Below are 12,443 nucleotides of genomic sequence, written 5' to 3'. Positions count from 1 at the left end.
TATATAACAGAGGAATTCTACAATTAGGTTACTAGTATATTTTCATAATCAATTGTATGCATAATATCCAAGGCTCATGAATAATTTTATATTGTTCCTTGGAAAAGTCTCTAGTAGAGCCGGAAATCTAGTAAGGAGGAGGAACAGAAACACTGCCAGCACCATCAACAACTAGTAATTCTGCTCCAGTCACTATGTGCAGCAAAATGCTCTTTCAAAGTTTACTAAAGCTGACTCAGCACATAGGAGATTTCCAATGAATAATGGACTATGTAGGGAAAATTAATGTATATATTTTTAAATTGAAAATAGTCTATCTGGGTAACTAGGGTTTTAAAACTAAAATTTCAATAACTACAAACTTTTTTTTAGCAAAAAAAGTGGGAAGCAAAACCAGTTTAGATTTTTTAAAAAGAATAGTAGCATATAGAAGTAATTACAATGTATAAGGGTACTTTGAAAAATTCATGGAGACATGGAATTAAAAGATAATACAAATCTTTTCATGAACTTTTTGAAGACCCCTCATATTTCCTTACTTAGCTAGGGTACACAAAGTCAGGGTTCTGAAAATTAGCCCAATACTGCAGACTTCAAATTGTCCCTCAATAAACCACTCAACAGAGTGGTTTGCAAAAAAATCCCTCAGTTATTTACATAGACCGTTTGTCTTAATCATTATTATTAATAAGATTGAAGACTGAAGGTCTTTTTTTGTTTCAGCTCTTTTTTGTTTTGGCTTTTTATATTTTGGTTGCTATGAAGGATACATAACATCAACAATTTTTACCCTTAAACTAGGACCAGTCCAAATTAATCTAAACATGATGACACTTTCACAATATGAGTATCAGTGATGAAACAGGCAGGTACTTGATGAGAAGCAGTGTGTCAACGGTATTTAGAGCAGGGATTCCCAAACTGTGCTCTCCAGACCAGCAACATCAGCATCACTTGAAAACTTCTTAGAAAACAATTCTCAGGCCCTTCTCAGACCTCCAGAATCAGAGACTCTGGAGTGGTTAACCAGCCATTCACCTGTTTCCTTGCACGGTCAAGTTTAAGAAGCATTGATCTGAGGTATGCATTTGAGTAAAGAAAGAAATGACTCTAACCCGCATATCTATATTCATGTAACAAACTGTGTGACCCCAGCCCCTCATCCCTGCCTCTGATGTTAAACATTATGTTTAATATGTGTGGCTAAGGCCAGAATACCTGGAGCTGAGTTAATGACACAGACAAGCAGTCATTTCACAGGGCCTGTAGCAGGTGCTCCTTGATGTGCAGTGAGAAAAAGGTTGGTAGCCTGCTCTAAAGGATACTTGTGGATAGACAGTGAGAAAGGAATGGAGGAGAAGTCTGGGAAGGAAAGCCAGAGGAAGGCAAGTCAACTGGAGGGAGGCTAGACATGTGCATAGCAGTCTCCCAGTGTGGAATAACTTAGATTTTTTCTTTTAAACAAATACAATGTTTTTATTTCCCCTAGTCAGGAAGCAACTTTATTTTAAAAAATTTCTATCACAGGGAGCTCTCATGGTGCATGCAAAAGGAATTTAATCAAATAACATGCATTTCTAAGTACCTACTATGCACTAGAACTAGAGATGAAAGATTTTTTCTGTTCTTGTCTTGAATTGTATATATGAAGATGACGCAAGATGTTTTATTTACAGGAAGTACAGGGGAAACAAGCAAACCCCCTGTTTACAAAGCATCAATGCCATGTAATTTGTTGCTTTTGTCAAAGCATTTATTTCATTATTTATTAAAATACTATTTCAATATGCATGATGTCTTCACATTTCAGAGGCAAGGAGTGATGGTTCATTTAAATATTTGTGACTTAAAAAAAAAACAATATAAGAATTTCTACAAAATCAAAGACAAGTGACTGAGAGAAAAAAATACTTTTTATAGAATGGTGATTACTCCCCAAAATTTCAGGAACAAACTTATCCAATATGTTTTTGATTCAAAGTAGATAGCAGAGGGCCGGCCCGGTGGCGCACTCGGTAGAGTGCGGCGCTTGGGAGCACGGCAGCACTCCCGCCGAGGGTTCGGATCCCATGTAGAGACCGGTCTGCTCACTGGTTGAGCGTGGTGCGGGCGCGACACCGAGGGTTGCAATCCTGTTGCCGGTCGCGGTACGGGCGCGACACTGAGGGTTGCGATCCCATTACCGGTCATGAAAAAAGACAAAAAGGAAAAAAAAAAAAAAAACAAAGTAGAGAGCAGAGTTGCTGACATTTCTAGGAATGAGGAAAGACAGAGGTGAGGGAGTTGTTTAGGAGGGTAACTGTGAAACTAATAGAAGAATTCACAAGTGAAGCATCACATTCTATTGGCTCTGGTTTCTAGGGCACCTACTGGTGTAGGTTACAGTGTCGTAGGATACTTTGCATGCACTATCTCATTGAATCCTTCAACACCCCTAAGAGGTAGCTTGTACATAAGATACCATATCTGGGTTTCACAGACGATGAGTGAGGGGCAAAGTGGTTAAATAACTTGCCCAAGGTCACACAACTTCAGGACATAAACTTATATCATGGGAAGAAAGGTAAGTAAGTCAACACAAACAATATGGTGTGATCAGCCTCCCAGAAGATTGCCCATCACTAAAAAAGAGGAGGGAAATCTAACTCCAGCTGAGTGGATTGATCAGGCAGCTCTGGATAACACATGAACGAAGTACTTGAAAGTTAAGTAGGAATTCAGAAGGTGACAAAGTGAGGGAAAAGTAATCCACAGAGAGGTAGACGTCATACAAAGAGGTTTAGGTACAGGGAAATGCATGAAGTTCATAATGAGTGTGGCATACAGCATGCGGGTAGTAAATTGGTTAAAAAAATAGGAAGTTTCATAATAAAGGCAGGCCCTATGTGCCAAATTAAGAGGAATGAATCTTATCCTGAAGGCTATGGTGAACCCCTGAATAATGAATGATTTTAAGCAAGAGGACAATGAAGTTTTTGTTGTTGCTGTTGTTGTTGTTTAAATCAATCAAACAGACTTTTTCATGGATTAAAAAAAAAAAAACTTCGAAATCAATCAAACAGAATTCTGGAGGAGGTACTGGAGTGGGGCGAGAGTGAAGGAAGTTTCATTGGTTAGCAGGAAGTTTCTTCAGTCCAGGAAATAAGTGATGGGGATCTGAATTAAGACCATGGTAATGGAAATAGAATGAGAGAAAGATTTTCCCTGGGAAACATACGGACTGAGGTCTGGGGTGTGCTGCACACCGGAGCCGAGGCTACTTCCTGTCCTCCACACCTTTCTGCTCCCACCAGTCGAGCTACAACAGCTCCTTGTGCTTTTGTCCCCACAACATGTTTATGCCATTTGTGCCTGTTATTGTCATTATTTCGTTTAATTAAATAGCAAGGAAAAGGATGGAAAAAAGGGGGCAGCATTGAAAGGTCTTGGAGACAGTGTATGTGCGGCATAAGGAGATAGAAGATTCTAGGATGACTCCTGGGTTTCTGACCTGGGTTCACACTCAGAAAGGTAACGTGCCTGTGGAATATTCGAGAGGAAGTGGCTTGGAGGTAAGACAACCTATCCTTGGGGTGCAGGAAGAATTAGGTACATTAGGGACACAAGAAAGAGGAAGGACAGGGTTGGAAAACTAGTCCAAAACCAGGAGATGGAGAGCTAGCTTAAATTTTAGGTTAAGAAATTGTTTTGTGGGTCAGAAAGATAACTTAGACTGTACAGTATTGATTAACATTAGATGACAGGTAGGGAGCACAGTTGAGTTATTACAGGAAATTCTGGGAAAAATAATCCAGACTTGAATGATATCAATGACAATGAAGAGAAACAGAAGGCAGCATATGTGAGAACTATTTGGGAGGCGGGCCCAATAGCATTTAGTGGTACGCATGGGAGTGTAAGATCACACCAAGGTTTCTGGTGTGGGTGACTAAAAGATGATGGTACCTTAACGAAGATGGGGAAGACTGTGTGACACTGGTGAGGATGAATTTGAGGTGCACGTGGAATATCAAGTGAAATCCGGGCTGAACACACGGGGCTGGAGCTCAGGTGGAGGACTGGGGTAAGGAACCCTCAGCAGACGCTGGCAGGAGAGTGAGTGAGCAGAAGGGAAGAGCCCAGAATGGAGCCCGGTGCCCCAGGGCATCCAAGGAGCTCATGGATGAAGAGCTTGTGAAGGGGCTGAAAAGAGAAGTAGGAGAGGGTCTCGAGAAAGAAAGGTGCAGGAAAGAAAGGAGCGGCCAGTGTCTCGGTAAGATACAAGTGTGACAGTTCCGTGGTGTTGGGGATCTTTGTTGGAAGAGCTTTTGGGGAGTGATGAAGGCAGAAGACTGAGTTCATAGGGCTGAGGACCGAGTAGAAGGTAGGGAAGTGCAGACACGGTCACACTCAGTAGTGAAGGAAGGGGGAGGCGGTGGTCATGAGAGACAAAGAAAAGTTTCTCCACCTTGTCGATCCCGTTTACAAACTGAAAAGAAGGGGTCAGTGGAGGAGAGATTGTAACCACAGAAAACACAGGAGGTAGCTGCTGGGATAAGAGCAGAAAGGTGGCAGAGCTTCAGCAAAGAGGGCAGACATTTCACTGTGAGTAGAAACATTTGCAGGTGGAGGGTGGGTGGGAGGACTGATATCTCAAATGAAACACAGATTTTCTTTTAACCCCCCCAATTTCCAAGTATGTATTAATAATGGAATTAAGTGAGTTTGATGTTTGTTTGCTTTGTTTATCGATTCTGAGCTCTAGCATTAAAAAAATATTAGAAATATTTTGTTTTTAAGAAGAAAAGTACAGCTGAAAGTGATTTTAAAAATTGTGCAATTAACAATAGTTAGCGTAGACTAGAAATTATAATATTAGAAATATTCAAGATAATCTTTCTCCTCTTTAAAAACTCACAATGGAGATAAAGTCAACCCTAGATTATCCACATATCAAATTAAAATTCCAAAATAACTTCCCCAGCTAGCCAGCATACTTCTGGGCTGTCACCTACTGACATCCTTTGGTGTGGGCTTGGGGAATAAAAAAATAATAATAATAGCATATGGAAAAATTAATTGGGACCCTAAAATGGCTAATAAAGATCTTACGATGCATTTCACAGCCAAATATGAATGATATTTGGCAAATATAATATTCTGGATTACCCATGCCAGATAGCAAATACCCTTCATTAGAACAAATAATTAGTAGTTAGCTATGCCTTAATAAGTCTGATACATTTCCATCCTTTCTTTTTTTTTTTTTTTTTTGTCTTTTTCCGTGTCCGGCAACGGATCGCAACCCTCAGTGTCGCCCCCATACCGGACCGGGACCAGCAACGGGATCGCAACCCTCGGTGTTGCTCCCGCGCCTCGCTCAGCCAGTGAGCGGGAACCGGTCTGTATGTGGGATCCGAACCCTCGGCGGGAGCGCCGCCACGCTTCCCAAGTGGCGCACTGTAGCAGTGCGCCACTGGGCCGGCCCCCATTTCCATCCTTTCTAATCATTTTCACTGATTAAAAAACATCTAAAAGATTAAGCCATTTGTAATATGTTTTCCAAACTTTGTAATTTAACTTTCTCCAAACACAAGAGTATCAGCTCTTCTGAACTATGGAGGAGCACTCAGTGAGTGTATTTGATTATGGGCATATTAAATATATATGTTGGTATAATCATCTGTCTTCTCTAATGTGGATATAAATGGCTCAGTGCAGGAGAAAAATGAGCCTGAGTTATAACTTCTTCTCAACCTTGAGGATAATTTATTCTATACAGAACACCCACTATATATTATGTATTCAGGCAATACTGTTAATTTAATAATTAAAATTATAATAATACATTGTTTAGAAGAGATAACCTCCTATAAGTCATTGTGGTATTACTTAGTTAAAAATGATAATCTATTATAATGAAAAATATGTAAGCTCCTCCATGTCAAATTCAATCCCCATAGAAAATATTTTCAATTAAAAAAAAATGTATTCAATGGATAAAACTAATGGAAGCCTGCCTGGTAATATATTTTTCCTAGCAAACATAAAATTTCAATATTTAAAAAGCAGAGACAAATTACTAAATGGAGGCACCTTTCATTACCTCAACACATACTGAGCTCATGCAATGTGAATAGAGAGAGGGTGAGATATAAATTAGTGCAAGTCCTGATCTCGACCCTCAAGAGCCCCACGGTGCAACTGGGGGGGTGCAGACATTTCCCAACCACATTCAACCATCTGCAAAATGATGCAAAAGCAGCGCTCAGATACTTTCAGCCTGGTCAAGGTATTTCAAGGATCCAGAGCTTCTCAAAGTTCAAAGTGGAAAAAGTATTGTCTTAATAAAAAACAAAACAAAGCAGGAAAAAAAAACAAACCAAACAACAACAGTAAAATTACTGTTTATGCAAAAAAAAAAAAAAAAGGAACAAAATTACCCAGAATTCTCCCTCATGCCCTGAGAGAATAACATTCTTAAAAGCTTTGTACTGTCACTGAAGGGAGAAAATGACTAATTCTCAGTGTAGCCCACCGAGTGGAAAACTAAAGGAAAACACGGATGCTGAATAAGCACCAGTTACAGAGGAGCAGACTGAGGGCTCCCTCCCTCCGGTTCCCTTTGCATTTGTTCTTGGCTTCTGAATGATGGATAGAAAGAATTTGGGCTTTGCTTTACTAGATCATTCGAATGTACACACTGTAAACAGAACAACGCCTTTAATCTGGGGAAATTATCTTTCATGCCTGTAAAAGCAGAAAACAAAACAAACAAAACCAAACCCCTCTCTGGTTTCCTAGCAGTGATAAAATGCTCTACCTACAGCCCTTGCGTCCCCGTCCCCTCACATTCCGGCAGCACGTCTCCTCTTGCAGGTCACGTCTTTCACATAAAAGTGCTAAACTAATGCCGCTTAATGACAAATTAATGTCCATGAATAAAAAATACACCTCTAATAGCATAGAGTAATTTGCCATTACAATATCATCATTGGACATGCCCCTGGTTTAATACGATGTATTTAATTCATAACCTAATGAGTGATATATAAAAAGAAGGAGATGAACCCTGCAATTACATTTATGTGAGTCTGTCACCTTATTTGTAAAACCTTAGAGTCATTTACATTCAAATTAGAACAAATGAGTGATTTCACAAAGTGCGCTGATAAATGACCACAGCAGCCCGAGACAAAACTGTATTTTCTGTGAACACATTAACAGTTTCCTATTATTTGTTAAAAATTACAATGCATATTGCCCAGTGTGGTGTGAATAATGACTTTTTTACTGATTAGGTCAGAAGACTAATATGTAGTAAAATAAATAATTTTTCTTTTCTTTTTTTCTGATTTTTTGCTTTAAATTACTGAATTCTGGTGGATTCACACTGCCACCTGCTGTCGACGAATTGATACTAGAAGTATACTCATTCCTATCAAAGGGAGTTTAAGTATTCGCTAATTTGGTGGCTTTATTCGAAAAGTCTAAGCGGTGGTTCTTTTTCATCAACACATCTAAACTACATGTCATTATAAAAGCTGTGATACTTGCTGAACAGAAACTTGTTAAGCAAACAATAGGAAGTACTATTTGGGGTAGGTGTACAAAATGTACAAACTTTTTTTGGGGGGAAAGCTAACTACAATAAAAGACATCTTCAGCAAAGATGTGGCTCCTAATGCAGCACTTGCAGGGGATGCAACACAAAGTTCAGTGGCTAATACCCCTGATCTTATGACACTGTGCATCAGCAGAGAAGAGAGTGAGAGAGAGAGTGTGTGTGTGATGTTTTCCCTACTCCTGCCCCTTGGTATGATCTAAAGAGGACTGAAAAGTCTGCCTGCCACCGAGGACTTGCATGACCTTGTCTTCCCCCCTAATGGCAAGTTCCAATATGAAAGTCTGCCCAAGGGTCCAGGACAAAGCAGGTTAAGAAAGGCACTGTGGCTAGAAAGGTGGCTGGGGAGGAACAGGCCTGGCCTTGGAGATGAGGCTGATAACTTTTGTAGGTGAGATCATCTGAATAATCACCAGGGTAGCTAATGTAAGTTTTCCAACCAGATCAACATCCTAGTTCTGAATCTAAGTTTCTCCATCTGTAAAAAGAAAACAACACCCATCTGCCTTAAGGGGTGATTTAGCGGAGTGGATGGGCCCTCAATAAACATTTCTCTTCCCTGGGAGAGATAATGATGCTCTGGGGACCATGGTTTGGCATGAAGACAGGCTAGAAACAAGCAGACCCCTTAGGAGGACATCACAACCTGTAAGCAAGAAAGGTGAGAGCCTAAAGAAAGGCACGACTGTCCCTCCCCTCCCTGCCCCCCTATCAATTAGCATAATATTCACTGCTGGCTCTCCCTTCTTTCCACAAACATGCTCTGAGAACATGTGTGAAGGCCTCACGGCCTAGGGGGCCAATTCAGTAGCTGTCCTCATTGACACAGAGCAGCACTGCTCCTGCAGTTTGGGGTCCTAGCCTTCATCATCTTGCCAGAGAAAAAGCAAGAGAAAGGAGCCCACACAGTGGCCTCAGGTGTCCCTTCCCTTTTCTGGGAGGCAGCAGTAGCATTTACATGTGTTCAGAGGAGCTTCAGGCCAAGGGAATAGCTGATGGCTAGAGAACCTTTGGGAGCTTCCACCAAGGGGTTCTCCCCTTGGCCGTGCTTTTTAATGAACACAGGAGGAAAACAGGGGTATTAGATCAGGGGTCTACCTCTGGCAGAGAAACCAAAGAAATAATGAACATTTAAGAACAACAAAGCAATACCAGATATTTTAGTGAGAGGAATGGTTTCAAAAACTCCTAGTTGGACAAAGTACCAAACAAGGATAGAGAATATGTTAGCATTGACTGATGGGGTACAATTTCTAGGTACATTTTAAGCACTGGAGATTTTTCATCTAAACAAAAATTATTTTTATATACTCAATAAAATGGTCCCATATGAAATTATAAATCAGTTGGGCAATATTGCCAAAAAATAGCAAGCAGGTACAGCTATAAGACTATGTCAAAGTATAAAAGCTGACTGATTCAGTTTGCTGGTATTATAATCCTAAGAGAAAAGCAGCATATATATTTTTAAAAGACTGAAGTAATGAAATGATTTCTACATATACACAGTTTTGGTTCTCATATTGTCAAAATCTCCCTCTACAAGTTTGACATCTTGCAACAACCACAGATAAAAAGGAAAAGGAAAGTTACACGAGAGAATGAAATGAAAACATTTCGTGAAAAGAAGTTTCAACCACTGTTCAAGAAGCCTGAATAATAACTGTCCACGAAATATATCTGTATTTAAGCTACACTTTTACCTCAGCAAAAAAGTGAAATGCGAGAGTTAAATTCCAAAGTGCACAAGTCAGTATCTCAATAAATTCATCTGATGGGGTAGGGGGAAATACCCATGAACTTCCAATGTTTACCAGGAATTCTCATAGAACAGTATAGGTATGCGCGCACACACACCCCTGTATGTACACACCACTTATAATAAGCATCACAGTAATTAACACTATAACCAAACCTCTGTCAACACGCATCACTGATTATTACCTGCTACGGGAAAAGTGAATCAGGTGATGATGCGCAAAGCTCGAGTTGCATATTGGATGTAGAAATGTCAAATAAGAGTAATTTCAGTTTCACAAGTCAAACACAATTTTGAAGTCTTGTAACCTTTCTATGTGATTCCCATGTACTACTGGCAGAAAGGGATTAAAAATGGCTTTCCCATACCATCCAACGATATTGAGGGGAGAAGAAAGGAAAATAAGATAAAAATAAACATTTACTGTTAGACTAAATGTGCTGAGATAATGATAAAAATCTTATATACTGCATTTGAATTGCTCTTTAGGTGAACACGGCTGAAATGCCTGACACTGTCTCCCTGGGAAGTGCTGGTTCCTATTTCCCAGGGTTGCTGGGAAGATTAAATAAGATGCTGTATGTCAAAGAGTTTTGTACACTACCAAATGGGTAACAGAAGTCAATGTCAAAGGGCATATTTAGAATTACAGAAAATGATTAGAAAATGATTAGTAATTGGGCAGGAAAACAAATAGGCTTTTTCTGCTCACAAATATCACATCATATGCACAAAAATAATAGAATTAAATGGTGTGGATTTATTATTTCTTAAAATTAACTTTTACTATTGTTATAATGCTGTAATAAATGCAAATAAAAGTCATACCAATGGGTGAAATGGGGAAGATCCTAACACAGGAAATTGGTTCCTAACCCTGTAAAATCAAAAAGCCTCATTAGCTATGTTGTTTGCCTAAAATGACCTATATCTTCCTTCCTACCTACCAAAGAGTTCTCATTCAAGAAGAAAATGGTCTTTGGAATCAGAAAGGTCTACTATTCACCAGCCATATTGCCTCAGGCAAGTTGGATACATTTTTGAATGTCTAATATTTCATCTATAAAAAAATGTGCAAAGTTGTTGCAAGGACTGGACTTGAAACACCTGTGAATATACAGTGGGAACGTGGTATGCGGGAGTTTTCTCTTCCTTACTCTCCTGTAGAGCCTTTCCTGACCAGCCAGCAAGTCAGGGTAAGAATGCACAGATCACTCATCCCTTCTCCAGCATTGGCTGCCTGGGAAGTCCATGTAGTAATTAATTTTATATGATTTTATGATATATTAGCTGCTGTTACTGCAATCTTCAATGAACATTCCACTTTTCTTGCATTTGTGGTTATTTCTGCAAACAGACAACTTTGCCTCAGAACAGGACACTTTCCAGTGTCATCTCCCCAGGGACCCACAGGGAACTCTGTGTGTGGGTGCTGAGTTAATCTGCTGCTCAAGCATAGTGGGGACCTGGGGTGGGCAGGGGGTGTGAGGGGAAATGCCCTCTTCTGTGATAGGACACAAGAGCTGCAGCCGCGCCCCTAGGGGCCTCTCAGCTTGTGTCCTGGAAAAATTTTACCAGCACAGGCCATTCCCCCACCTCATCACCCCCATTTTACCCATCATTCAGTTCCAGTTGGCGGGGACAGCTTACGACGGCAGGGGAAAGCAATGGGGAAAGCTTATTAACAGTATGCAAGCTCACATACCTGGATGAGATAATGGGAACATAAATTGAGAAGCTCCAAGAGCTGTAGGTGACTGCCAGCTGCTAACACATCCTGGATCACGCCTGGCTCCAACAAAATCTGTTTTGTTTTTTAATAAAAAGAAAACTATCAGTTACATTAAAAATTAATACAGCACTGCTTCATATGTAAATATACCATACTGTATTTAAATGGTTGTTTCACATACTCTATCTGAATTAATACTGCTCCTTATTATGGAAGTCGGTCCTTCTCTTTCTATTCTGACTAATGAGCTCTGGCCCTCTCTCTAACAGCTGAGTTTTCTTCCGACCATGTGGGCTGGGACTCATTTCCCGTGTGTAAAGCTCTGTGCGTAACCACTTATTTTTTTGTAGGAAGATATGAACATTTTCAAAGAATATAACCCTCTTAAAATTCAGTTTGTGATGTAATCTTATAAAATACAAAAGAACCGAGCTTTAGTTTTCGAAGTGTATTTCAGAATTTTGCTCTTTAGTAAGACCACAGAAACACTATGGTTAACAGGTATTTTAGGGAAAGGGGCTTATGTTTCTCCTCGCCATACGAAACCAGAGGTGGATATTATTCCATTTTACTTCTAAGTCCTACGACAGTAAACATCAAGCGTAAACCTTCATTTTTCTTTCTCAGTCTCAGATTCTCTAATCCTTGTTACTTAAAGAATGTACAAATAGCAGTTTCAGAATACAAAGACATCACAGAGAAGTAAAACCTCCCAAGTATCCTGGTGATATCGATTCTTCACTTTTTTCAATCAAGTCCATTTATCTGCCTACTGCTGCCAGCTTCTGAGCTGCTGAACAAGGCTGGAGAAAGACACACAACCATGCTGACAACATTCACTTTGCATGCATGACTTGCCAGGTGCAAGGAGGCCTTTAGTGCCACCCCAGCACAGTGATTCCCAAAGTCTGGACTGTGGACCAGCAGCATCAGGATCAAACAGAAACTTGTGAACACTGCCAACTCCTGGACGCCTCCCCAGACCTACTGAATCAGGACCTTTCAGGGTGAGGCAACTCACCCCCACTGGGTGGGTCTCACGCACAGGGCGGCACGAGAACACCGAGGTGGTCAATTCACTCTTCCGCTCTCCTCCATCTTCATCACGCTCCTTTCTCCTCAAGCTGCCAACTCCTCCTCTACCTCCTAATTTTTACCTTGTGATCTTCCAAAGGCTCCCACCACCGAACCCACCAACCCACCTACCTAGACCTGCATCAGCACATTACACTTTCTCCAACAGCCACTTGTGCATTTGATCCCAATCCTTCTGCCTGAAATTGTCCCCTCCCGTTCTTGCGCATTCTACATTCTCTTTCCACTGAATCAGGACACGAGTACACTGTCAT

At 40.4% G+C, this 12,443-nt stretch overlaps 1 protein-coding gene across 1 annotated transcript in view; it reads right to left on the bottom strand.

The window, feature by feature from the left end:
• The window catches only part of KLHL32 (kelch-like family member 32), a 209,766-nt gene that overhangs the window by 60,722 nt on the left and 136,601 nt on the right, over positions 1-12,443 (bottom strand). The window contains exon 5 of the mRNA XM_008571310.1: positions 11,068-11,166. Within this exon, the coding sequence (XP_008569532.1) occupies positions 11,068-11,166 (99 nt within the window). The remainder of the gene's footprint in view (positions 1-11,067; positions 11,167-12,443) is intronic.

The sequence above is a fragment of the Galeopterus variegatus genome, unplaced genomic scaffold, assembly GCF_000696425.1.
Source record: "Galeopterus variegatus unplaced genomic scaffold, G_variegatus-3.0.2 Scaffold678, whole genome shotgun sequence".
Lineage (NCBI taxonomy): Eukaryota > Metazoa > Chordata > Mammalia > Dermoptera > Cynocephalidae > Galeopterus > Galeopterus variegatus.
The sequence above is the reverse complement of the archived record's forward strand: the minus strand, read 5'-3'. Positions and strand labels throughout refer to the sequence as shown.